Here is a 27,398-nt window from a genome sequence, read left to right as displayed (position 1 = left end):
GCCCCGGGCATGGGCCCCGCACGGTGCTGAAGCGCCGCGGAGGAGCCCCGGCGCCGCCGCCCCGCCATGGGGTGCTGATGGCCGGGCCCCGCCGGGCACCCCGCCGCCGCGCAGGGGAGGTGAGAGCCGGCAGGGGACGGGGGGGATCGGGGCTGTGGGATGGGTGGTGGGGAGCGTGCACGGCATCGCTGTGCAGCGCTGTAATTATAAACGCTGTAATCGTACACGGGCAAAGTAAAGGCGCGCCAAGCATCCTGCCAGCGGTGCTTTGTGTGCCCTTTGTCGGGTCCCTATGCCTTCCCTCGGCCGTGACCTCCCAGGCCATGCAGGGGCTCAGCGGCGCATCTCTGCCTCAGGTGTGACTCCGGTCACAGCGCGGGATTTACAGTCAGAGAATGTTAAAGGACCTGGAGCGCACCTTAAAAATCACGCAGTTGCAACTCCTGTGCACGGGCAGGACACCCCAGCCTCTCCAACCTGGTTTGGAACGCTTTTGGGCTTGGGGCATCCACAGCCTCCCTTGGGCAACCTGTTCTAGTGTCTCACTGCCTTCATAGTAAAGAATTTCTTCCAAATACCGAACCTAGATTTCCCCTTTTTCAATCATACCCATTATTCCTTGTCCTATCACTACAGTACCCGAAGAAGAGTCTTCTCCAGCTTCCCTGTAGGCCTCCTGGTTTTGGGTTTTGCTCTCTTGTGTTCGTGTACTTCATTTGCGGAGATGGGCTGCACTCTCTGCCTGCTTTCCTCTTAGCTCTCCCGACTTCGATGGAAGAAGTTTCCTTGAAGGAAGAGCAGCATTGTGTTCTTTAAAGCCATCTCCAGAGGGGTGAACTGAAGGGAGCGAGATTGCCACGGGGTTTTGTGCCTGTGGTAGAAAGCACAGTGACAGTAAGAGTCCTCCTGAAAACTTGTCCACTGAACACAGAAAAACCTGCTCTCCCATTTTTACCCTGTGAAGGAGGGAAAAAGGAACAAACCCTCGTTTTACCACTCTTAAAAGTAAGGGAGTTGGACGGCAGGCTGATTCAAGCCTGAACTTAAAAATTATTTCAGCATCAGCCTTTGTCTGCTCCCAGACATTTCCTTCAGTGGTGTGCTGCAACAGCGAGTACACAGCACAGTACACACACCTTTTAAAGACAGAAGGGTGAGAGTTTTTTTTACTGAAATGTTTAAATGAAGCAAGATGCAAGTGGTGCACAACACTCTTTGGAAAGGGGAGCATCTCAGCTGCAGGGGTGGCAGCTGTGCCCCCCACCTCTGCCCCACTGCAGGTGCACCTGGAGCCTGGGTCAGGCAAGGTGAGGGTGTCTCTCAACAAGCAAATCACAGCATCTTTTCCTTGTCTTGAGGGTTGGATTTCAGATCCCTGCAAATGATTCAGATTTGGTTTTCAAGTAGCTTGGCTGGCTCGTAGGGCAGGGGGAGGGCTTGTTCTCATCAGTGCCTACACAGACCTTGGCGTGGGATGTGGGAAGCTCATTTTTTGGCTTCTCCCCAGCAGGAACTGAACTTTCACATGGGGGGGTGTGTGTATATAGATGTACACACACACAGAGTTTTAATTATCCTTCACCCCTGTGTAGAACTTACACACAGTTTGGTGTGGCAGAACTCAGCTGCTGCTTTGACTGTGTTTGTTCTCTAGTCCCAAGTCCTTCTGCACTGTATTTGGTCTGGGACCCAGCTTAAAAATCCTGATACTGCCTCTGGTTTTCCTGTTTCCAGGTGGTTCCAGTAACACGTACCCACATTTATCAGTTTAATCAGGGGTCAGTTCAAGCGTGACACCGTTCAGTGCTGCCGTCTTTGCTCGTGTCACTGCCCTGGGAGCAGCTTTTCGGTGGACTGAGTGTTCACAGCTTTGTAAAGCATTGAGCGTCTCCCTTGTAATTACAGCCTCTTTGCTTTTCCATTCTCAGCCTTTCTGTGCTCACCTGCCTCTTTGCATCCCTCATGCACAGACTGGAATGAGACCTCCAGCAGCATCCCTATGCTTTCCTTTGCACACCTCCAGCCATACAATGGTTAAAGCAGTAATTACTCGTGACCTCATGCTGAACTGGCTTTTGGGGAACATTGATATTCGCAGGTCTAATATTTGTGTTTTTACCAGGCGGTTTTTGTATTTAGGAAATAAAGTTCAGCATCATGCTAGTGTAAATGATCCATTTGAACGGGGTGATGAAAGGGATAGATAAAAACATCTGCAGTTTATGCCACACTGAGGGATTTTAAAAAGGTCAGGCAGGAGCAGTGGCCTCAGGAAAACTAGACATCATATTCTGAGTGCCACATGATAACCCTTAGGACTCGATTGCCTGAGCATGGACCAGACTGTGAGCCAAGACCTGCATCTCCAGATGGATCCCACATGGCCATGGGATCTCAGTTCCTCCCCTGCAACACGTAGAATGTGTGCCCAGAGCTAACATGCCCAGGAACCTGCCTGTATTTGCCTTTTTTCCTTGGCTCCCATGACTTTGTGGGGCCCAAGGAGGTCCTGACTCAGGACCTTTTCCAGCACACCCCAGTGAAACAGTGGGAAAGCCAGGCTGGCCATTGAGGAGGGGGGTTTTAAGAGGGATTCTGCTACATTGAGAATAGTTTCTTTGAGAACACAGCACAATAATAGCTATTTTCAAAAGCCAAAGAAACACAGTGAAGTCATTGAAACGGAAGGAAATCTCAGGTGTCTCCAGGCTCTGTACAAAGCAGATGTGGTCTGACATTTTCCCTTCCTGTGTGTTTGCTGACTGCAAGTACTATCAACACTCGTTTATTAACCACAGTGGCTATTTGCACTTGCTGTGCAAACTCCTCTGAAAGCTCACTCGTAAATAACATGTTACTGCAGATATTCCATACTGCTCAGCAGCCCAGACACCAAATATCTTTGCCAGGCTGATGGGAACTGCTGGATGAACCCATCTGCCAAAGGCTTTTGGACCTTCTGGGTGGTTTTTCACCTCACACAGCGAGACCCTGTTTCTTGGCTGGGGTGACTTGACTACAGCGATCTGTTAGACAAGAACACCTAAAAACATCAGCCTTTACCCTCTGTAATAATTTTGACTGTAAGTCTTGGCGTTGGCACCTGACTGCAGCCACACAGCTCAACCATCAGCCTCAGCTTAGTCTCCCTTTGTGAGAGCCCTGCCAGTGTGTGCATGCACTCAGCGACAGGAGCAAAGCGGGATTCGCACAGCTTGGCTGTGGAAGCAGCGGCAGGAGCACTCCAGCTGCGGTTACAGACCGCCTCAGACACTCTGCTTCCTTCCCCTTCCTCTGTACCCCCTCTCCCAGAGCTCCCATGTCTGGGCTGATTTTATTCTAGGCTCAGGACTGGTTTTAGGTTGTCCAGAGCTGTGGGTATATCAAGGCTCTCGCAGGACAGGAGAGATGAACACGCAGCGAAGAGCCTGTGCCGTGCTATTTTTGCGGACAATTGGAATTATATCCTTTTCTGTATTGTCTCAACAAGAGGCTAATTAGTCAGCAAGCTCGAGCTCCTGGAGGATAATTAAACTGTATAACTGTGGGTTCTCTTTGGTTGATGAGAAAGAGGAGGCAGTACCCTCAGAGCACAAGAATGCTGCTCTGCAGCTACTGTGCTGTACCTCATAATTGATCTATTGTTTCAACAGCAGATAATTCTTCATTTCCTCATAATTATCTCTTTTTACTGCCTCACACTGTATCCTGATATTAGCTGTAATCACTAATTTATCCTGAAGCCAGTCAGAATCTATAAAGCAAAATATTGGCCATGGTGAGCACTTAGGCTTTCAGGCTTTTCCTGAAATTCTCTTTCGTTGTTGTCAAGAGGCATCAAGCCATCGTAGTCGGGCACTTTTTGGATGTGGGTGTTGAACTGGGTATAAACTTGTTTGGTTTTATCACTGTTCATTGATGTTAATGACTGACTGCTGCCAAAAGACAAAAAGAGCTACTGCTGAATCCTGTCTCTGTGTTTTTGCCCACAGAGGCATTGTATTTATTTGGTTTCAGGGGATTATATTACTCAAAAGGTGGTGCATGATGCTTTAAATTCCGAATGCCTGTCAGCCCTTGCCTCAAGAGAGTTAGTTTTTATGGGCTTGAAAGCCTCTGGCCCTGTTTTATAAAATTACTGCTTTCCCTCATACTTTGTGAGCTTGCTTTTCCTTGGAGTGACTTCCTTCAAGTTACTGTTGATTTATACCAAGTTAAATTGGTGGTGGGAGAAGTGAATCATGCTCTGCATGTGTTGCTTTGGGGAGACTACTAGTGAGACATTACATAATGCCAGGTTTGGTTTGCCCCTTTTTTTTTTAATTCTCGAGCCTTTTTGCTGCCTAAAGAACAGACAAGCAGCTCTGGGCCCTTAGATCTGGGCTGCTTTGAACCTTTAGCCCTTGAGATCCCCAAGTGCTTGAGACTGGAAAGTACCTCTGAAGGTCAACTTGGCCACCTAAAACCACTTGCTCTGTGCCATCAGAACACCTTTTCAATGCCTCTAAGGATGGAAATGCCACAGCCTCTCTGAGCAACCCAGCCAAAGCTCTGTCAACCTCACAGTAAAGAAATGTCACTGATTACCACGCTCTGGACACAGTCATTCAGCCACTTCTCATTCCACCTCACCGTCTGTTTACCCAGACCCTACTTGCAGCCTTCCCCATGCCACCCAAGTACTCAAGCCCCTTCAGTCTCCCCCAGAGCTTGCCAGAGCCAGTTCCAGCTGGGCTTTGGCTTCTGTCTGACCTCATCCCCAGCTGCCTCCACTATCCCATGGTCACTGCAGCCAAGGCAGCCTCTGACCCTCACACCTCCCAACAAACCCCTCCTTGTAGGAGGGTGTGGGGTCCAGCAGAGCCCCCCTATCCTGGGTGCTCCCCCACACTGTCCTGCCTGCACACATCACAGTCATCAGGAGTCCCCCTGGGCACCAAGGCACCAGCACCTCCTCTTTCAATAGAGCCTGTGTCCCTCCAGGGCAGCACTCCCAGGCCATGGGAGCCATCCCACCACTGCCCTGTGACCAGCACTGTGCTCTTCCACATGCACACACCTCTCCAAGTTAGCTCCCCACACTGTTCAGAAGCAGACACACACCTCAGGGAAGCACCCCAACATGCTCACCTGCAAGAAAGTGTGTGTGGGGTTTTTCCAGAACGGAACCTCACAGATGTAGCCATGCTTACATGCAAATGCTGAAACTGAGGCCACTTAAGCATCATTTGTTGTTAATTTTTGATGCCTTCCTGTCCTCTCACCCCCACATCCTTGAGCCTTTCTAGTTATAAACCTTGAGGTGGGGCTAAGGGTTTCCTTTGGCACTAAAGCCAGCAATTCCCTCCTTCCACCCTTCCCCTTCTCCACAGACACTTCACTTACCTTGATAGTAGAGGTGGGCACTGCCTGGTTCTCTGTTGCAGATGAGGCTGAGGCTCTCCATGCTGACAAGTCCCAGAGAAAATCCTGTCCATCTCCCAAAAAACTCTGATGTTGTGCAGCCCTAAAACTCCTTCACTTGGCACCACCACAGCTCCTCCAAGACAACCAAACCTTGAGCAGGACCAAGGTCCTGGGCACTCCCTGCTGGGGAGCAGGCCCTGTGGTGCACCACCACCGTGCCTGAGACTGCTTGCACTGGAGTAGGGCTGCTAAAATTCTCGCTCACAGCACCTCAATTCCACATCAGCTCTGGTACAAGGCCCTGCTCCCTCAGCTGCCTCTTAGACTTTGCACAGGTGCTTCTTAGGAGGTGCTTGGCTCTCCCTAATTTGAGGCAGCTGGTGATGCTCCTTGGAGATTGCTGGGGTTCCCTGCTTTAGTGGCTCAGCAACAGCAGTGCCCTCAAGTTCCTCAGAGGTTCACAGGTGTTCCCCAGTAGTCCTGAACCTTGTCCCCAAAAGATCCAGAGAGTCCCCAGGCAGAACCCAGAGGGTGCTTGGTCACTTGCCTGTGGGAGCTGCTCATTCCCTTGCCAGTGGTGTACAGGGAGTTTGTACAAGGCTCAGCCGTTGCTGTCTTGGATTTGGTTGTCATTTACATTGGGAAAAGCATAAAAATAATGTGGGTCGCTTCAGCAAGCACTGGTTTCTTTCGTTCCTTATTCTGTCTGGTGCTTCAGTTGTGAACGAGAAGATGGCACTGTGTTTTTGGTGTGTGACCACTGTGATCGTCCCAGGCGAGGGATGACTGTCCTTGACGTGACACCCCAGTGCACTCAGTAAAGGCTCACATTCCTGACCTGTTCCTGAGCCTTGGGATCTGTTGCCAAACAGCAGCAGGGCCCATTCCTACTGAAATTTGTTTAAATGTTGTGAGGAATTTACATTTTCCATTCATTTTTAGGTTCAACTAAACCAAAATAAAATCTCCGAGCAGAACTCAGGAAAATACATTGAGTTTCATCTCCTCTTTGTATCAACACATACATTCTGCAGCTGGAGCTGCTCTCCTAGGGCTGAATCCCGTGTTTCCCTTTTATCCACAGTTTCCTTGGTCTGTTGCTGCCCCAGCAGGGAAAGGAGCTGTGATTAAAGCAGCCTGTTTGCACCACTCGGAAGCTGTGGCATGGAATATTTAATCCGTTACTGGCCAAAGACCTTTCTGGGCAAAGGCTGCTTCAATGGACTCATCTTGGCAGTTGCCAGACAAAAAGGAAAGGCAAACCTCCACCTCCTCCCCCTCCTCCTCTGGCACTTCCTACCAGAGCCACTAGAACAGGGAGAGGGGCAGGCATGGTTCTGGAAGCACGCCCGTCTCGCCAGGAGGGAAGAATGGTGACATTGTCTGAAAGTTCAGTCAGGAGCTCATCTTCTACCTTGTTTTTTAGCAGTCCCTACTTCGGAAAATACAATTTTAAGTTTCCTATAAACAGCAAACCCCTGATGTCAGTCACAAGGCTGGGGGGGAATGAAGGGGAGCAGAGATCTCTTAGAACTGGTCCTGTTTATGGAGCAGCCCTTTTCCAGAGGGCTCCTCCTTCCTAGCTGCTAAATGGACCCTGGGATTTCTGTTTCAAAACAAGATGTAAAAACCCCTCCCCTCCCTCCATCAAAACACCGCTCCGCGTTCCCTTTTCAACCCGTGGTTTTAGCTGGCAGGTTCCTTTAAAATGTTTGGAAAAATTCATCTGTTTGGAAAACGGGCACTAAAATGAGGTCAGCTTTATTTACACTCCTAGGAAAAATCTGGTTGGAGGAAAAGAAGTGGCGAGCGCGTACGTGAGCCCGCCTGAAGGATGCTGCCAAAATACCTCAGAGCCTTGCCTTTGTACCAGGTTGTGGGAGGCAGCTCGGGCTGAGTCACACAGACAAGTGGCAAGGGCCCTCTTCCTCTCCCAGCCTCCAAAAAATTGCCTCCTTCCGAATTTGGGCTGAGCCACGATTCTAACGTGCTGCTGGTTAAAGGTGTGAGGTCACCTGCAGGCCCTTAGATCTGACACTGAGGTGCTGCTCGTGGGGAGAATTCGTACTGGGCTTTGTATTTCACCAGAAGTCAGTTTGTTGCTTCAAACAGACACCTTACTTAGGTGTTAACATTTGAAACTGTATTCCCAAACATACATTTTCCCTTTTATTGTCTCACAACACTGCCGAGCTGTTTCTGTTGCCCATTTATTTCGTACAAGCCAAACCGGTTGATTTGAACCCACACTGCTCATTTATTGCTGTCACACCAGGCTGTGCCTTGGCATTTCCCTCTGCCCAGCACAAAGTCCCAGACTGCTTCACTGCCGGGCCATGAGGAAAGAGTTAAGCTGAGAGAAAGCCCCAGGTACTAAAATTAACATCCATCCCAGCCCCCGGCCACAGCTTTGAAATTTCTAATCACAACTTGCAGTTAGACATTTCTGCTAGCAGTAGGCTTGGATCCTTTGAAATCACAGATGGCTGGCTGGAGCTCCGAGGAATTCAGTCTCCTCCTCTCTTCCTTCTGCTTCGCCTTCCCCCCACTGCCCAGAAAAATCTGTTTGCAGGTCATCTGTGAGATTTTATTATTGCTTGTTAAAGCTGAAGCAGATTTGGCTGCTGGTCACTGAAAATAGGAGGTCTGCAGGAATTGGCGTGGTGCTTCAGCTCCACTGGAATAACGCCCCGTGTTCGGAATTCTCACCTGGGTTGATGTGCAAAACAAAGGTAGTGGGGTTTGGGCTGTCTTTAGCCCTAGAAATCTTGTCAGTTGTTTACAAAATGAGCTGTGTTAAAAACAGACAAACAAACCAACCCCCCCATAGCAAACAGGAAACGAGCCACAATCAAAACCAAAGGTTTTTGTTACTGCCCTGAATTATTTCAGTGATGCTGTTTGTAATTCAGTTGTATGAGGACACTTAAATTGCAGCTGGGGGCAGGAAAATCAGGAGCTGTGTTAGGAGCTTGTTCTGAGCACATTCCTGAAGCAGCATCTTCTGTTTGCAGGAGATACTTTTTATAGTCACTGCAAGTGATTACAAAGCCTAAAGAAACCAAACCTCCTGTGTTTTGCACCCCACACGAATGCACCCCCCAAACCATGAAGTGTTACTTGGTCAGGGAGTCATCTGCACCAATTCCTGCAGAAACTGCTTTTGGAAACTGTAGCCTGCAGCACTTGGCAGCCTAAAATCTCTCCAGGGAAACTGAAAAGCATTTCTTTGAGTCAAGGTAGCTGTAAACTTGGACCAAAGAGAGATCTTTATGAGATGATAGATCTTTATTTTATGGACCAGCTCGGGGTGTTTGCCATGGATAAGGAGGTGATTTTTGATGCCTCTCACAAGTGAAAACTTCACATCAAGGTTTTGACTCTCTAATTTCAGAGCAAGATCCAACTTGCAGCTCCTCACAGGAGGCGTCAAAGCCTTGACTGGGCTCACTTCTCCTATTTTAATTCCCCAGCTGTTCTTTGAGAGGTTTCAGTGCAGCCAGTTGTCCTTCCAGTGAAGATTAGGAACTTTAGGAACTGTTTGAACAGTGGTTGAAAAACTCCCAAAGTAACCACAGGGGAAAAAAAACCCCGAACCCAAAATGCCAGCACCCTGGAGCTAAAGTTCAATTTTCAATCAGGGAGCAAAGCTGGGGTGAGTTAGGTGATGGTGACTTTCCCAGCTTAGGCAGTTCCTCCAGCTGTGGGTGGCTCAGGCTCGGTTGCAGAAAGACTCAGGAAGCCTCTGGCTGGAGCAAGTGTTTGGTGTGGGGTCAGGCTCAGGCCTCCTGCTGGCCCTGCTGGTGTCTAAGAGGTGCTGCCACACCGCCAGGGTTCTGTAGCGCTGCTTTTCTGGGCTGCTCAGGTGTTCCTGTCCTGAGCTGGGCAGAGAGAAGCGTCCATGCACCGCCCTGTGCTGCATTTTGGGAAGCTGTGCCAGCCCTCCTGTTCCTCATCCTCCCAGAGCCTGCTCTGCCTCTGCTCCCTTGTGTTTTGGGAAGGCTGCACGCAGTCCTGCTGGCGGTTTTTTCCAATGGCACTCATTTATCTGATGGAGAGCTATGTAAATGGAGATGCAAACCCGATTCAGCCCCGGGGTGCTTGGCCTCTCTCCCGGCTGAGCTCTCTCGGCTGGAAAACTGCGCGCCGCTCTTGCTCCAAGGGAAACTTTCAAGCGCGTCATTCCTCTTCTTTTTCCCTTATAAAGGTTATTGTCCTCAGCCCTCAATTGAATTACGTCCCTAGTTCACAAAGGAAAGGTTATTTTCCCCTCTCTTTTGCCCTTGGCAGCTGGAGAGCTGTTGACAGCAGAGCTCACTAAAAATGCCCCCTGCAAGGCCCTGGGTATGTCCCGGGACACCCTGAGCTCTGTGCTGGGGCCACTGACCAGCCCAGGCAGTGCAGGGACATCCTCAGGGGGGATCAGGGCAACTGGGACCTCTTTGCTGGTTCCAGAGGACTGCAAAACCCGTTGGTGTTGTAAACATGGTGGGAATATTTATGTCACAACACAAGAAAACAGCCTGAAATTTTTCCCTGTGTTGTCTCCAATGATTAGGGGGTTGGCTAATTACTCTCTCTTCCCTGCAAAACCAAGGAAGGACCATCAATATTTCATGACAGGAGACATGGTCGGGCTAAATATAGCTGCTGTTTTTTTCCTGACAAGTGTGGAGTGAGCTGCTCCCTGTCTTCTGGCTCTCAGGCCTCTGTCCTGGGTCTGCTCCTACCCTTGCCACATTCCACCCTTTGCCATGAGGTGGTGAGGGATGCAGCCCTTGGGAAGCAGTCTGGCCACAGGGAAAACTGTGGCTCTGATGGGAGGATCATGAGATGCTAATGAAGCTCCCGAGGGGAGGCTGTGACTCTGCATCCCTGTTTCCCCTTCAGCCCCATTTACAGTGAGTGTCCTCAGGATCAGCCCCAGGTTTACAAATGAAATGCAAGATCGAGTGAATGCACATAAAGAAACTGTGGTTGGAGGTTCTGGAGTTTCACTTCCCTAGGCAGAGTCTCCCTCTGGGCAAGTGAGGAACTTCTCATAGGGGTTTTTCAGCCCACGGTGGCCATTTGGAGACTGGTAAGGAGGAGGCACACCACAGAGCTTCAAGAGTCCTGTTCAGGACTCCTGCTTGCAAGGTGTTGTGTCTATTCATCTGGACACCTGGTGTAGGGATGTGCCAAGCCAGTACAGGCTGTCCCTTGTTCATGGAGCAGGATTTGTTATGTAAAAATCTAATATAGAAAGGGTTCCTGTTCAGGACAGAGGGCCCTGACGTCTGTTTGCCACTTAAAACCTTCTGGGCTCTTAAGTGAGACTGGAGTGTTGTTTTATACCTGGTGCAGGTTGTGTGAATAAAGAATAACATTTGTTCTCTACCAGTCTTGGTCTTTAAGGTTTCCTTTAGCTCCAGGAAAGCACCTTGAATCTTCATTTGCTCCGAGCTGCTTTTGTTGTTATTTATAATAAGGGATTGTTTTCCCTGTGAATTCTGTTTATTTCCTCAGAGTCAGCACCTTGCTCATTTCCTGTAAATACAGCCGGGACTGTTTGTTGTATTCACATGAAAATGCCTGGTTAGGGAAACTCTGTTCCCAGTGTTTGGCCAAAATCCACCTTGAGGGGATTGCACAGGACCTCATGCAAAGAATTGGAAGTTTCACTAACTTTCCCATGGATTTACCCTTCATTTACCATTTCACTGTTTCGCTTAAGTCATTTAACACTGCTCAAAATCTGCCCAAAATCTGTCCAAAATCTGCAGACACAGTCATGGTAGGCAGTCTCAGAACTACCTAAATAACCTTTTCCATCAGATCATCTCCTCCATTTGAGAGCAGGTGGTGGAAATCTGTTGTCTTCAAAGAAGTGAAAGATAAAATCCTTGTCTCTGCTTTGTTTCCCATTTGTACTGGACAAGTTTTGTGACAGGCTGTTGCTACCAGGTGAGGCTGTGCCAGGGCTGGGGGAACAGTTCCTTTTCCTGCAGCTTCAGTCCCCTCTGCACTGCCTTCTGCTGGACAGGCACAGCCCAGTGTTTCACCAAGCTGTCTTTGCTTTTGCAGGTAGCTGTATCCAGCTGGGTGGCAGGTGGATCCAAGGGTTACCATGAAGTTTTCAGGACCCCTGGAGAGCCAGAGGTTGTCTCTCCTTCTGGAGATGGCAATCTCTAGGGAAGCTCAAATGTGGAAAGCACATGTGCCGAAAATTCAGCCTGATCAGGTAATGTCTGTCCTTCACATCATCCATCCCAGCAGAGGAAGGAGACTGTCCTGGGGGGGCTGGTGGGGGAGCAACTGGAGGTGTTCAGGAGCAGTTCCCTTTCCTGACACCCAGGGAATTGGCCTCAGAGGGAAGCAATTCCCTCTTTATTTGATGGACAGGCCTGCCCCAGGGGTGCAGAACACACGGCACAGCACACGGGGTTAGATCTCTGCCGGGTTTGTGAGAGCACATCCATACATTGTCCTGATTAAATCAATTTTACAAACGGTGTGGATTATTAGTGCCTGTTTCTGCTGGGCACCAACTCTGCAACAGTTCTTAAAAGCAGCTTCATTTTCTCGGAGTAATTCACTAATGGCAGCATTGATCTGATGCCTGCTCCAGGAAGAACCCCACTGACTCCAGCAGGTCTATTTATGGAGCAGGGTGCAAGCTCGTGTCAAGTGTAGCAGAGCCAGGCACTGGCCTGTTCCAGTGAGGAATGTTCTCACGGGGTTGGAGGAAAATTCAGGGTGGAAGAGCCCACTGAGGCTCCATAGTCTAAGCCCCATCTTGTGCCACAGGGAGGTTGGACCGGGCCCCTCATGGCCTCACCCAGCCCAAAGTGGGTTTGTGCTCCTTTGGGAGGAGGCTCTGTCTCTCCTGTGCACTCCACAAAGTTCTGTCTGAAACAAAACGTGGAACGTGAGGACGTTGTCACGGAATTTCTGGCCCTTTGTTGCTGGGCTGGGCTGAAACAACCGCAGTGAGGGCCCAGATCCAGGCTTGCTGTTATTGCAGCACATGAAACGTTCACACAGGTAAGTCAGCTGCACTCAGAGCTAATCCCTGACGTCTTTGTTTTCTCTGTCTGGCAAACAAGAAGCTGCTGCTGTTGGGCAGGAGCAAATACATTTTTAAGGGCCTCAGTATTAGTTTTGTTAATCCACGTTTTGGTTTCCAAAGGAGTGATCTGGTTGTCAGAGGTGTGGAGTGCGTTGTAGCTGTGGCTGTCTTGAGGCACGTACAGCTTAAGACTCTGGCTTATGGTAAACCAGCCCGTCATTCCCTGCTGGCTGTGCTCCTGGGGTGATTATAATGTAGGGAGATAAGATGACAGGATAACAAGATGGGGTAGCCAAACCAGATTCATGGGTGAAGATTTCACAGAGATGAGGCACTTGCCGTTCTGCCGTGGTGAAGTTGGTTCTGGTGGCTCAGAAACCAGCACCTGCCTCAGGCAGACTTGACAGCAGTCCCTCCTCCTCTGTGCTTGTCCTCACTCCTGGAATTTCCACCCCCAAAACTCTTGTCTCGGTGTAACCTTTTTCTTTCTCTTTTCCTACATGTCAGCTCAGACACTGACATTACCAGTGCTGTGCTACTAAATGTTTCCTAGCAGTAAGGGACTGCTAACCAGGAGTGGAAGCTGCGTGTGTGAGTGTGAGATGTAGGAAGGTCAGAGGGAGAGGAGAGCGTAAACACAGCTGCCTGCTGGGGGAAACCCGGGCTTGGGAGGCCACAAAGCAGCTGGGAATGCTCCTGTCTGTAGCCACACATTTCCCTCTGTTCCTACAGCTCCTGACACCCAGCTTGTCCAACTGTTCCATGTTCCCCCAGCATTCACTTTGGCGACGGTGCAGGCACATGTAATATGAATTATCCTATTTTTTTTAATATCTGGGAGAAGGTCAGATTCCCTAACATCCACTGCCTTCTTCTGGAAGCCTTAAGGGAGCCTAATACCTCCCTTGTCGTTTATTTCCCGTGGCAATCGGGAAATGTGCATCCTTCCTTGGATCAGATCTGGCACCCCGAAGCGTGTGGAACTTTCCGTTCCCTGCTCCGAGGGTGGAGCGGCTGCACAGAGGTTTAATGAACTCACCTGCTTTGCCAGTGACAAAACGTTGAGTGTGTCTGCAGAAATCCATTGGTCTGACTGGAGACACTAGGGGAGGTATTTTTGGGGAGTAAACTTTCTGTTATGACTCTTTAGGAGACATTTTTGGTGCTGGTGTTTAAAACCAGAACAAACTGTTTCTAAATAGGTATCAGTGGAGGTCTTTGACAGGAAGAAAGAAACCCATAGTTACAGAAGCAGGAAGACTTTCCATTTTTAGGATGGGGTGCAGGATCTGTTGGGGACTTCATTCCTGGTGATTTAATGTACCTGATTCTTCTGTTTTGTTTGTAGTTCTTGTCTAAAAATTCCTATTCCCTCCTTTTAAATGCAGGCCAGTGTCCTGGGTATGTGGAGCATACCAAAGCCAGATCTCACAAAGGCTTTTCAGCATGAAAAAATGGTAGCCTGAGTCTGGAACCTCCTCCTGTTTCTGAATGGATTTGGATTTTTTTCCCTTCTGGTTCCCCTTTCCCCTCTCCCCCACAGGTTATATGAGATGCAGGTGACATTCAGGCATTTTCTTGGGATTAAGGCTTGAGAAATGGAGCAGTAAAGACTGGTGAAAGGTTGATTTCTGCATGTTAATGAGTAACTTTTTGCTTGAGAGAGACATCAGTGAAGATTTTTGGATTTATTTTTATAGCAAGTGAGTGTCACTTGTGTCATGCCTCCTTTCTTTCCTGTCCTGGCTCACTGTGTTTCCCCACTTGTTCTCTGTACCTCTTGAGGAGTCCAGAGAGCTCAGTTTATTTCCAATCCTAATGAAGGTCACCTGCTGACTGCTCAGGAGCCCACAGGGCCCAGGCAGCAACAGATGGGGAAAGAGCAGAACACCTGACACGAAATATTAAGGGAAAGATCATTAGCTGAGGTGTTTCCTCTCAATTAGGCAGCAGTGAAAACAGAGTCATGTTTTTGTTCACAGATAATATTTATTTCAGCCTAAATATTCCATGAGTCTCCAGGTACGAGAGAGATCAGCATCCCTAGAGATGATTTGCTCTGTGCTTGCCCTCGGAGCACTCACGTCTCAGCCCCTGGTTCTCCTGCCTCGAGCAGGGCTGACACACAGGAAGGATCTCTGCCCCAAGGAGGAACCTTGGCTTTCTACCCCAAGGGACTTTCTCACTTTCAGCCCCCAGAGTGTCTCAGTTTTGCTTTTAGTTTCAATTAACTAAGGATCAGCGACCTCGCTGCTTAATTAATTTTACTGTGCTGCATTTTGTTACTTGTGTTCTGAGGCTGTCACAGAGACAGCTCTGAGAGAGGGATGGAGCCTGGCATTTGTGTGGGAAGCTCCTTGCCCTGTGTGGAGCAGCAGCAGTGTTTGTGAGGGTGGGGGTACCAGCTCTCACTCCTGCTCCTGTCTCCTAAAACAGGCTGTAACAAACCTTTCCTGGAGTTCAAACTCACCTGTCTGTCCGTCTGTGTGAGGGGATTCTGCCTCCATCCTCCCAATCCTTTATTTGCAGATAGGGTCTGGAGTAGACACCTTTCTTGTTGGGTGCCAAAAAGAGCTGGAGACTCCCTCCCTTTCCTTTATTTCCCCAGGTAGTTCTTAAGGAGCCAGTTCAATTTTGGAGCCTTCCTTGCACTGGACATGCACCGAGCTGAGGGTGCTTTGCAGTTGTTCCTTCCTCCCAGGCCCTGTGGGGCTGGGTTGGTTTGATCTCACATCCCAGCTGTGCTGTGGCTTTGGGTCAAACACTTCTCCAGCAGCAGCTGCTGCTCCCCAAGTTCCATCCCTGCCAGCAGTGCTCACCCCGAGTCTGAAATGGTGCCTGGTGCCTGCCCAGGATGGGCAGCGAGATCCAAGGGCAGGCCGCAGGAGGGCTGGGGAGGAGAGGCAGCACACAGAGAGAGAGTCTTCCCCTTCCCAGCCATGCTGGTTTTAGGAGAAGACCTCACCTTTTGCCTGGGCAGGCACAGGGAAACAGCGCCCAGCCGGGACAGACAGCACTGGGAGCTGTGGAAGCTGCTGCCTGTTGTGGTGGGATCGAGCAGGAATGGGATTTGCCAAGGATGGAAGGGCTGGGGAAGGTGGTGGTGTTGAAATCCCTCCATGCTGCTGAGGCAGAGCCCTCCCTCCCCTGCCCAGAATATTTCCAGCCCCTCCTTGAGCATTCCCCTTTCTTCCCCCTGGGGACAGCCCAGGTCCCTTTCCCCTCTTGGGAACCTTGAGCAGAGCGTTCAGTAACATCTCCTGGTGTGCAGTGTGTTCATTGTGCTCCTGGGCCCTCCTGCCCCAGGCGGGCTCACATTTCACCAGAACCCGTGTTTCTTGGAGAAAACAGCAGGCACTTCTTATTCAAGAGCCGGGCTGTAGCTGAGCAGCAGCTGAGAGCAGAGGCCCATCTGGAGCAGCAGACAGTGCTGGTGACACCGAGGTGTTTCAGTGGTAGATGTAGCTTGAAGTATTTATTTTGTATCAGTACTGGGGTGGTTTTATTCTGAATTCCTGCTGCTTTGCCCTCATGGCATTACCAGCGGCAGTTACAGCCCAGCTTTTCATGTTTGTGGACACATCCCTGCTGATTGTCCCCAATAATCCCCACTGGAGCGAGACCAGACAGTTCCTTGGTTGATGTGAAGGGCTCTAGGAAAGCTGGAGATATTTCTGAACTGGGTCACAGGGAAGGATTTTGTGTCAGTGACTGAGCTGTACGTGTGGTTGAAATGTAGCTCTTGTCCAAACAGATCGATGGGGGAGACAATGGCCAAACATCTAAACCAAGCACCAAACCCAAACTGCAGGCAAGGCTGTGGCTGCTGCCTCCCTGTTCCCAGGTCACTGAGCCACAGAGAGCCTTGTGTCAGTTGTTTGCAATTTTCTTTATTTGACAGGTACTGAGCTAAAAAAATCCCCATAAGCTGAAGAAAAAAAATAAACCTTTCCCCACAAAACCCCAGCCAAGTGCCTCCACTCTGCCGTTGGCAAGGGGAGTTTTGTTCCAGCTGGGAATTTCTGTGTATCCACATGGATCTGAGGAGGTTAAAAAAACAATAAAAAAGAATAACTAAATAAATAATACATTTCTGGGCACTGCTCTGGAGCTGAGCCTGCCAGTGCTTGACAAACTACAGGTCACCCATCCTCTTTTCCCCACTGTACAGTGACACTGGAGTGAGGTTTGGGATTGCTGTAAGCAAAGTTGTCTTTTCCAGGGCATGTTTTTGGGATGGGATAAGTAACTGCAGGGACAAAGTGGTGACTGGGGCTGGCTCCAAGCTCCCCATTTCCAAAGGAGGTTTTGTTTCTGTGCCGAGTGAGCCCCTTTGGGACTTTCCCAGCCCGTGTGTAAGAACAGTCTGTCTTTCTCTCCCCCAGGATGTAGCCATTTCTCCAAGGCAGAGGGATGAGGTCATCCAGTGGCTGGCCAAGCTCAAGTACCAGTTCCACCTTTACCCAGAAACGCTCGCCCTGGCCATCAGCCTCTTGGACAGGTTTTTAGCAGCAGTAAAGGTAAATATTTGCAGCTCCCCAGACGGGAACAGATTGCTGCCCGTAGCGCGCGGTCGCTGCTGTGGCCACAGGAAGCGCTTCCTTCCCCCGGCCCGCGCCCCTGCCCTGCTCACACGTGTGTGGGCAGCACCTGCTGTGCTCTGCAGCCAGAGCTGGGGGGTTTGGACAGCCAGAGGGCAGTCCTTGAGGCAGTGCCCATGAGCCCCAGGCCAGCCCTCGGACAGCAGCACCAGGGACGGGCCCTGCTCACCTCCATGGCTGCTTTCCTCCTGTTTGTACCACCCCGAAATGCTGGGGCACCTGCTAGCGGGAAACCAGCCCAAAAAAGAACTGAGCAGAGCTTTGAGCCTGGCGTGGGGGGGCTGGTGCAGGGCAATGGGGAAACAAAATGGGCCGAGAGGGTTGAAACACAGACAACAGCTTCTGGGAGAGTAGTTCCCTACCAAGCTGCTCTACAGCCAGATGGACTCCCATCTTGGACCGGTGTGAGAGGTGGGAAGGAAAAAGGGAAGCAAACACAGGTGCAGGCTTTCCATGTGGCCGCTGTGCCCTCCTGCTGTGCTCAACCCAACTGGAATGGATGAGCCCCTTTGGGTTTCAGGCTGTTCCTCCACAGAAACTGCTTAAAAACAGGGAGAAAACCTTTTGGGCTTGCTGGAGCTGGGACCTGCTGCCCCTCTGGCCCCCTTAGCTGGGCCATGCTTTGTACCTGCTGAGTGACCAAACACACTTTGCTCCAACGTGGAATCCCTGGCCTGGAGCTGTGAAGTCAGGCTGTGGAAGTTGATCTCTGACCACATTTGCTCAGTTCCATTCCATGCTCAGCAATCCTGGTCCAATCATGGTCTCGTGTGCACGTGTGTCACCCCTCAGCAGCAGCGTGTTGGGTGAGCAATATCCCCTAGGAGATGGCAGCTGGAGGATGCGTTCCCAGCCTTGTGCCCTTGCTTTCCCCTGTGGGAGACTTTGCTACAACACCACTGACATCATTCATTAACTCACCCCTTAAATATTAATAAATATTGATCATGTTTTCATGCAAGCCATGGAAGTTACTCTTTTTAAGAATCTCAAGTAGCTGATTTGCTGGAATGCCGAGATTGCAGCAAAGATTAAGATCCCTCAGGAGCCAGTGCCCCCAAGTGCAGGTTTTATTTCAGCAAGCTGGAGCAGCCAGGGAGCCGGTACTGAAAATGTGGGACTATGAGTCCAGAGCCCACTGTGTGCTTTGGGCAGCGAGCAGGAAGGGCAAAGGGGCTTTCCCTGGATGAGCACTGGGCCTTTGTGTGCTCCCGCCCCAGTATTCCTCTCCCACAGAGTTCATTCCTCTCCACTCCTGTTTTTTCAGGGGCTGCTCTGTGGGATTTCACTATGAACACCACCAGTCCCTGCCCCAGGAACAGACTTGGAGACTGCTGGCACTGTTACCCAGAGCCAGCAGAGTTGCTGTACCTCACTGCACAGCACCCTCGGCAGGGCCCAGTCCCAGTCCTGTCCTAAGGGAATTCATTCCCTTGGACACCTGAACGCACGAGTGCAGCCGGGGAGCGCAGGATTTTCACTTGCCTTTGCCTTCAGCATCTCTGAGCACAGGCAGGAGAGCCCAGCTGCCAGGAGCTGCTCACGGCTCTGCAGCTGTGCCAGGGTTTAGCAACAGCCTCTGCCTTTCCACTCTGGAGGAGGTGGCCGTGGCCAGTGGCTGTTACACTGCCAGTGGGAGTGAAGCCCCTTACCAAGGTGTTCACATGTACAAAGCTCACAAAAACCCTTTCCCCTCCAAATTGCTACAACCTTGCCTAAAAACCATCTCCTTGTCTAAGGGAGCAGCTCTCCCTAACTAATCCCTGGGCCACAGTTCTGGGAACTGTAGTGTGAAATTACAAGTGGTAATTTCACAAGGGTTTTTTAATTCCTGAGTTACACTTCCCCAGGCAAAGACAGTGTTTTCCAATTCCCATTCCCATTTCATGTGTCAGCCGCAGCAGCACTCAGAGCAAAGCTCTGCTGCAGCAGGTGGAGCAGCTTTTCTGTGAGGGGACGAGCTCCCCTCAGGATTTTCTCTTTGCCAGTTCTGCTGCAGTGCCTGAACCCGAGCTCTTCCCAGTTCAGTGCTGCCCACTGTGATCACGGGGCTGGCAGATCCCTGCCCTGCCTGACGTCACGGAGCAGGGATTTGTGCTTGGCACAGCTTGCCCCGCTGCCAGGGCGTAGTCAGACCTGCACACCCAGAAGGAGACCCTGCAGCTTGGGATGCCCCAGCAGGAGGATCAGGGCATCATGGCTGCATCCCACTGACACAGCCCTCTCTGCCCTCCCGTCCCACAGGCCCGTCCGAAGTACCTGAACTGTATTGCAATCAGCTGCTTCTTCCTCGCTGCAAAGACCATTGAGGAAGATGAGGTAACTCTGTTCTTCCTGCCGTGGCACTGTGTCTGCCCTCCCAGCCCTACCTCTGCTTGCTCGTGGTCACTGCCACTTGCCAGGAGAGGGGTGAAGCCTTTGGTGTGATTGCTCTACTGACTGGTTCTCTCCTTTCTTTCTCTGCCTTGGCTTTTGCAGAGGATTCCAGTACTGAAAGTGTTGGCTCGGGATAGCTTTTGTGGTTGTTCTCCAGCTGAAATTCGCAGAATGGAGAAGATCATCCTGGATAAACTGAACTGGGATCTTCACATGGCAACACCACTGGATTTCCTTCATATTGTAAGTAAAGGGCTGCTGATGCTCTTTCTGGTGTCTTGTCAGTGCAAATGTGTCAAGAAGCACCTAGACAAAAATTCTACCTGTAGGGGAGCAAAGACCTTGGAAATAGATTTGTAATTCCTCTGTACCTGTAGTTTCTGAAAGAAAATGCCTTGCCAGAGAATTCCAGGAGACCTGTCACTCTTAAAGTGCAGTATCCAAAACATGGGCCTGCCATCTGACCCTTGGGCCTGGTCTGGGGCGTCTTCAGCCACAGATTCACAGCTCCTGAAAATTGTGCCCCTAACTCTTCACTGCCACTGGTCTTCCTCAAAGCAGCACCATGCAGCAGGGAAACCATGAGTGCAGCCATGGAGAAAGCCCCAAGGGTGGGCCGGGAGTGTGGATCCATGCCTGCTGCAGACCTGCATGGCCAAGAGCCAGATCCACGCGTGAGAGGAGATCATGGGGGGGTGTCCTCAGGTTCTCTGTGGAATTTTATCCTCACTCCTTGCCCAAGGAGTTGGGCTAGGACCCCTGAACAAGGGTGGATGGGAATGCCTTTTGCAGAGCCCTAGAGTCTGGTGCCCAAACAGGTCCCACCAGCGAGCTCTGGTGGGTTCAGCGTGTCGGGATTTTCCCTGCAGGGTGGAAATTGCCCCCAGGGTTAGGCTGGAGGATCCCTGTGTGTCCAGGCTGCTCCCAAGGTTTGCCGTGGCCTGGCCGGCGCCGGCAGCTGCCCCTTGTGCTTGTGTCCTGCAGTTCCACGCCGTGGCGGTGTCCAGCAGGCCGCAGCTCTTGGCCCTGCTGCCCATGCCGAGCCCCTCGCAGCACGTGGCGGCACTCACCAAACAGCTGCTGCACTGCATGGCCTGTTTCCAGCTGCTGCAGTTCAAGGGCTCCATGCTGGCGCTGGCCATCGTCAGCCTGGAGCTGGAGAAGCTGCTCCCCGACTGGCTGGCTCTCATCATCGAGCTGCTCCAGAAGGCACAGGTGAGGAGGGCGGCGCACGCGGAGCGGGGAGGGACCGGGGCCGCATCCCGCTCGGCGTTCCGGGCTTTGCCGCTCCGTGCTGCCCGTGGCTGCCCGCTGCTCCTCTTCTGCGGGGGTGGCTGGGCCTCTGCCTGGAGAGACAGCACTGACCCTATAGGAGTCCTGGCCACCTCCATGAGGTGATGGGGAGCAGCCGTGTGCCCTGATGTACACAGGCCCTTGCTGCACCAGGGAGAAAACACAGCAGGGAGAAATCCCTCTCGGCAGTGCCTCTTCCTTTCATTCACAGCCGCAAAACACAGGCAGTGAAATCCTTGACTGTCTCAAAGATCTGCCTCTTTCCCCCCACGATGTGCACGAAGGAGCAGGGGGTGTATCTTAGGAAGTCACCGTGGGAGGGGTCCGGCATGCAGCGCGTTGTTGGCGATGCCAGAACAGCGATCCCAAAACAGCCGTACCTTTGCTTGTCTTCCCCCTCCAGATGGACAGCTCGCAGCTGATCCACTGCCGGGAGCTCGTGGCACATCACCTTTCCACTCTGCAGCCTTCTCTGCTGCCCAACTCTGTATATGTCTACAGTCCCCTCCAGCAGACCCTGGTGACCTGTAACAGAGGAGTGTTCCACCGCCAGCCCTCCTCTGTCCCAGGGCCAGGTTTCTCCAAGGACAACGGCCGGCCAGAAGCGCCCGTCTCAGCTACAGCCGCGCTCTACCCGCGCCTGCCCGCCCCCGCCGGCGGCTGCAAGCCAGGCTCCGCCAAGCGCAAGGTGGAAGAGATGGAAGTGGACGACTTCTACGATGGCATCAAGCGCCTCTACAACGAAGAGCTGGCTCCGGAGGCGGTGGCCCTGGAGAACATGGGCTCTGTTTGCGGCGCCGACGTCTCGCGGCAGGAGGGCAGCGTGTCCCCTTGCCCGCCTCTGCAGCCGGTGTCTGTCATGTAGTGCCACCACGGGAGCTGGCAGCCCGTGTCCTCAGCGGGGCGAGAAGGGGCCGTACCTTGTCAGGCTGAACTGAAGGGAGCCAAAAGAAAACCAGGGGAAAAAAAAAAAAAAAAAAATCCCGACCCTTTCTTCAATTTTATTTCTTGTGCGGCTAATTCTAGTTCCACTATTTAAGCACGTAAAAACACAAAAAAGTATAAAAATCTAAAAAAAGACCCAAAAACCAAACAAAAAAAGTAGCAAAAACCTGTTCCTTTCTAGTGTTGTTGGTTCCACTGTTTTTCTGCTCCTGTGTGTTGTAGCCCATTCTCCACATCCGAGAGCTCACAGCAGCCCTGCGGAGCTGTTCCGGGTTTCCCAGCCAACTAATGCTGATCCCATTCCCACCCGCTCCTCGCTCCCTTTCTGCCTGCTCCTCTTTTAGTTCTCAGCCAGTCTCGTGCATGACGTTCTGTCCTGCCCCACCTCCACCGCAGCTTTCTTTTGCCCTTCTAAACAGAAAACCTCTTTTGTTAATAGTTGGGTGTTTAAATGTGATAATATTGAAAAACTGGATTTAAACAAACGATTAGGCAGGAAAGAAGCCCAAACCAACGCAAGCTGCTCCACACGTCAGTAATTCCCACAGGAGTATCAAGGTGCTCTGTGCCTCGCACAGAGACTTCTCCCAGTTACACCAGTTTGCCTTTCCCAACACAGAAAGCAGTTACTGGGTTTTGTATCTGTAGAACTGAAACCATTTTTTTCTTGCTGTGTTGCACTCAGTGTGGATTCTCACCAAGGCTTGGTTCTCTCCACCAAATGTAACCCTTGAACCACGCAGAGCCCGGTTCTCCCTGCACGTTTCCCAGCACCGCTGGGTGAGGTGCCGGGGTGGCTGAGCACGCCTGAGGTTTGGAACGTGTGTCATCACCAGCCACAGAACCAAAACAAAACACCCCGACCCCCGAGTTTTGTGTTCATGTAACTTCTAACCAAGAGCCAGCCCTTTAACGCGTCTCCTCCGTGTGACACCCTGTTCTCAGAACACCCTGTCCCGACTGTAAGCTCTCTCCACAGCCCTGAGGAAGGTATCGTATCCAGAGCCATTGTACTGATGAAAGCCTTCTGGTAGCAATAAAGAAAGTTGTCCTGGATTCCCTGTCTGGTGTTGTGCTTTTCACCCGAGGCCTGGCTTGGCTTTACCTGGAGGCTGCCAGGGAGCTGCTGTGTGCCAGACCCCTGGAGAGGGGCTGGGCAGCCAGGGGAGTCACCCAGCACGAACTCATTGTCTCTCCAGCAGTTCCAGCTTTAGCCCTGGCTCTGGTACCCTCCCAGGCTGAGAGCCTGGCTGGGACACTGCTCCGTGTCCCCTGGCCTGGAGTCCCTCCTGCTCCCTGCCTTCCAAGGTGCCACCTTCCTGCAGCAGTCCACCACCACAGCCTCCGCTTGGGTTTCAGCTTCTTCCTGCCATGGCTCAAAAAATCCCCCTCAAGACCACGTTTCTCAGCAGGGTGTGTGTCTTCCTTCCCTTGCAGCCCTTCCTGCTGTCCTTAGAGTATTTTCAGTCCCTGACCTTCTCCTCCCACGGCTCAGTTTTCCAAAGCCAGGCTGCTGAGCAGGGTCAAGGTGTCAAAGCACCTTGGCGCTGCAGGGTATCCCCAGCTCTGGGGCTCACTGCTTCCAGCCCATGGCACGTTACACACCTTTTCCAGTTCAGTTACACTGGCTTTTCTCTCCCCATGCTCTTCTCCCCCAGGTTTAGGGGCAGATTCCTGCTTCCCTTGCACATGGGGCACTCACAGCTGCACACAAGGAGAGGAGCTGGCAGGATGGGAACGGGGAGCCTGCGCCAGCTGGCTGGAGCAGCAAGGAGGGCAGCTGGGCCTCAGCAGAGATGGGGGTGCCACTGGGGCAGTTTGCTGTCCCAGGGGTGCTGCAACCACGGCTCAGCATTGCTCTGGGAAGGTAACTGTGTCCTTGTCACTGTTTCCCACTGCCCCACTGGGCACAGCCCCAGCTCAAGGCAGCCTTCTGGGGAGAGCTCTGTCTTCCAAAATGCACCCCATTAACAGCATCACTGTGGCTCTCCCCAAACTGCCCAGAACCCTTCCTGGCCTCCTTGTGCTGCCCGGAGCCAGCAGAGCCACAGTGCCGGCTTGGTGAGCCCTGGGAAGCAAACACCTGTAGAGGCAGGACTGAGTCTCCCTGGCTGCCAAGGCAGCTTTCCTGCTCCCCAGTCCCAAACACAGCCACGTCCAACAGACACGTTTTACTTCCTCGGTGCTGTGCACAAACCCACCCCAATTCCCTTGTGCCAGGCAAATCCAGCACAACAAGGCTCAGGCACAGCCTGGTCCAGGTGAGTGTCCTGCTGTCCTGGCACAGGCCCTGGACTCCTGTGGGCACCTCTGTGGCTGCAGCATCTGACAGCATCCCGTTGTTTTTGTTCTTCCCTGGAGCAAGCGCAGCAGCTGCCCGCTCCAGCCCCTCCCGGCACGGCCCCCATCACCTTCAGCAGCAGCCTGACTTCTGTGCTGTTCCCACTGTTGGAACATGGGCCCGTACTGGAGCACTGCCAGGGCTTCTTGTTTCCCACAGGAAAACATCCCCTGATGCCCTTGACTCCTCACGTCCCTGTGACCTTCCCACCAACTTGGCAGCACGCCGGTGCTTCACGTCAGGGATCTGCCCAAGATGCCAGCCCAGGGTCTGTGTGTGCTCCAGTGGGGCCCAGAGCAGCACAGGCCAGCATCTCCTTCAGGAGCACTGGGATGACACGGCTGCACTCACAAACCCAAGCGTTTGCTCAGTGCCCCAAGCCCAGGGAGCTCCCCAGGGCACAGCAGCCACACCCCGGTGGAGCACTGCTGCCTTTTTCCTTCAAGCCTTCAGCTGCAATCCCAGCTCAGCCTCACACGCTGTGCTGCTCCCCGCAGCACCCGGCTTCCCTGAGCCCCTGAAGGATTTGCTCTCCAGATACGAGTGTGCTCCTCTGCAGCAGCCACACAAGGGTTAACCCCAAAGCACGACTTTGCAACTGGGAGTGGATGAAGTGGCTTTCCCAGCTCTGCTGGGGGACACTCGGTGACAAATACCCTTCCCTGAGCCGCGCTGACACCTCTTCCCCAAGAGCTGCAGCCATGCAGGAAGCAGCTGAAGGTCACGTCGTCATCCCTTCTCCCAGCCCTGGGCTGTGGGAAAGCCCCCACCAACCTCTGGCAGCTCCACCCCTCATTCCACGGACATCCCAGCCTCCCACTCCTCCCCTCCGCCCTTATCCACCACCAAAGGATTGTGACTGTTTCCCTTATGGACCTGTCCTCCCTGAATTTACCTTTTAAAAAACCCTAAGCCAAGCCCAAAACCTTCTGCTGCCACCGTCCACCTCAACAACCTGGGGCAACAAACGCCGGGAGGTCAGTACCTGCTCTGTAAGAAAGCTACTCCATGTCTCCAGCCCATTTCCTTCCAGCTAAGTGCCCACTGGATTAATTGGAGGATTTAATGCCCGGCATTCGGCACTCACCGCCATCGAGCTTCCCAAGAGCCACAAATAAAGCTGGGCTGCAGGGGACCTCCAGAGGTCGTGTGCTGCCACCTCCTGCTCGCAGCAGGGCTGGATCCTCGCTCGCCTCTGCCTTTCCCTCTCCAAACGGAGCCCCCTCACCTGGCACGCTGCTGCTCCAGCCCACTGACCATTAGTGCCCTTCTCTAACTCCGCTGTGTCCTTCTGCAGACACGAGGTCCGGAGCTGCGAGCAGGACTCAAGGCACCAGCACAGCAAAACTCTACAGAGCTGCAAAATAAAGGCAGTCCGCGTGAGTATCGGTGTTTGGCTTGTGCCCGTCTGCTTCCCTGTATCGAGCTGGGAATATAATTCTGTTTGGAGGTCAGAAGTAACAACACCAACACGGTGTGAGGGCTGAGGGGAACATAAAGAGAGGATTCCCTGCCTGGAACAGGGTCTCACAGGAGCCTGCAGGATCCATCCAGAGGCTGGGGTGGCTGACCTGGCCAAGCTGCACAGCCCACAGCCAAGGCCCCTGGGCCCCCAGCAGCAGTCACTGACACTGGAAACCGGCACTGGAAGGAAAGACACACTAAGCTGGGCATTTAATGGGCAAGGCACGTTGTCAGTCAGCAGCGACCACCTTTGTGTGCAGCCAGCCCTGGGCCAGGCTGGCAATCCCACTGGCCTGCATGAGGCACAGGAGAGGCTCCAGCACCAGCACACCCTGAGCCCCAGCAGCCCTTGGCTGTGTTTAATCCCTGTTTTCAGGCTGCATGGTTACCATTTTTTTCTGAAAAATATCCACAGCCCTTCAGGCTGGGCAGCAGCCAGCAAGTCCAGCTACATCCCAGGAAAAAGGGTACAGCCCAAGCTCAGTAACTCTTCTGAGTGTACCTATAAAGTCACCTCTTTGGTTGCAAAGGTTTCCAGGAATAGCAGTTTTCCTTCTGTCTCCCACTGAAAAGTGCTTCAAGATATTGTGCTTCTGGAAAAAAAAACCCAGCAGATTTCAGCAGAGCCCCTCAGCAGCTGGCACGTCACACACCGATTGCCAGAGGCCAAACCCAGACCACCTCAGGGTAGCTTTACCTCGGCAGGTTAAAGGAAGGGGATTCCTTGATTAAGGTTCACAGATGCAAAGAATAAATCACTAGTATTCGGTTAAAAAATAAAAGTGCATCACTCTACACAAAACAACATCCCAAGAGGCTCAGGCTGCCTCCTTCCATCCATCCCAAACCAGCTGGAGGTCACTACACCCATTTACAGGTTTTGGTTTTTACCTTCAAGCCATCCTTTGGCACTTCTCAAGCTTTTGGATAGAGTTCACTTCCCAAGTAAACAAGGTAGAAATTTGAACAACTTGCCCACATTCAGGACTGTTACAAAAATAACCACTAGTTAGGCTTCACGAAAATAAAATGAAGCCCTCGATCTAGGTACGAGCCGGTGCAGCTCAGCTGTACCAAACCAGAATCCTGCCCTGCCCGTGGCGAGGCACAGCCAGAAAATAAGGCCTTGACTGGATGTGTCATCCACCTTCGCACAGAGACACACTGAGAACATCACCAAGTCTACGGAGACATTTCCAGCCGTGCCAGAGGAGCACAGGACGCCCTTGAGGTGAAGCTGTGGTGTCCAAAGGAGGCGGGCTTGAGGCAGAAATGAGATCCTCACCCCCAGTCTGTCGCTCAGTGTGTGCGTGTTATGGCAAAAGAAAAGGGGGAGGGAGGCAGAGAAGTCCAACTAACCCAGAGCAACGAGTCCCAGTGAGGCCGCCGTTCCCTCTGGCAGTGCCGGAAGCCTGGACGCTGTCGGAGGCGCGCCGGGAGCGGGCAGATCCCGCACAGACACACAGCACAGCACACCCTCAGACGCACGGGTGGGAACAAAGGGGGAAGGAGAGGAGGGCACACGTGATGGAGGAATGAGATGGCTCTTCTGCTGGCAGGGGTGCCCGGATCCACGGCTCTTCCAGTGCCCTACGCTCCACTGGGAGAGGGGGTGTGGGGGCTTTGGCAAGTGACGCTTACATAAAGAAGAAGCTACGGAAAAAAGAGAAAAACAGAAGAGAAAAGAAACAGAGGTTCAGAATTGAAATGAAAAAGTGAGGGTGGGGGGGGGGGAACAAAGGAAGAACAACATTTTAATGTAAGTCACGGGGGAAGGAATGTACCGGGCAGGTGTCACACGCACCCATTCCGGCCTGAGCTCCCCGGGATAGCGGCTGAGGTGGGGAACAAACTCGTGACCACCACAAGAAGCGACCGACAAACACCAGCACGAACCTCTACAGAGGCACCTCAAAGGCAC

General features: G+C 52.2%; 2 protein-coding genes across 2 annotated transcripts in view; one reads left to right on the top strand and one right to left on the bottom strand.

The window, feature by feature from the left end:
- Position 1: 1 nt before the first annotated feature.
- CCNI (cyclin I) lies at positions 2–22,728 on the top strand. Its single transcript, XM_015623717.1, has 7 exons — positions 2–119; positions 11,473–11,629; positions 16,843–16,977; positions 19,303–19,377; positions 19,537–19,677; positions 20,419–20,649; positions 21,131–22,728. Exons 2-7 carry the CDS (start codon positions 11,516–11,518, stop codon positions 21,590–21,592), a joined length of 1,158 nt encoding a protein of 385 aa, XP_015479203.1. The 5' UTR covers positions 2–119; positions 11,473–11,515; the 3' UTR covers positions 21,593–22,728.
- SEPTIN11 (septin 11) overlaps positions 22,452–27,398 on the bottom strand; it is a 47,646-nt gene continuing 42,699 nt past the window's right edge. Inside the window, exon 10 of the mRNA XM_033513964.1 lies at positions 22,452–27,130. Coding sequence (XP_033369855.1) covers positions 27,115–27,130 — 16 coding nt within the window. The 3' untranslated portion in view covers positions 22,452–27,114. The remainder of the gene's footprint in view (positions 27,131–27,398) is intronic.

The sequence above is a fragment of the Parus major genome, chromosome 4 (genome assembly GCF_001522545.3).
Source record: "Parus major isolate Abel chromosome 4, Parus_major1.1, whole genome shotgun sequence".
Lineage (NCBI taxonomy): Eukaryota > Metazoa > Chordata > Aves > Passeriformes > Paridae > Parus > Parus major.
The sequence above is the reverse complement of the archived record's forward strand: the minus strand, read 5'-3'. Positions and strand labels throughout refer to the sequence as shown.

Coding starts and splice junctions, on each gene's coding strand:
- CCNI (XM_015623717.1), top strand. CDS start 11,516: ATGAAGTTTTCAGGACCCCTGGAGAGCCAGAGGTTGTCTCTCCTTCTG. Junction 16,978..19,302: donor GGTTTTTAGCAGCAGTAAAG/GTAAATATTTGC, acceptor CCCGTCCCACAG/GCCCGTCCGAAGTACCTGAA. Junction 20,650..21,130: donor AGCTGCTCCAGAAGGCACAG/GTGAGGAGGGCG, acceptor TTCCCCCTCCAG/ATGGACAGCTCGCAGCTGAT.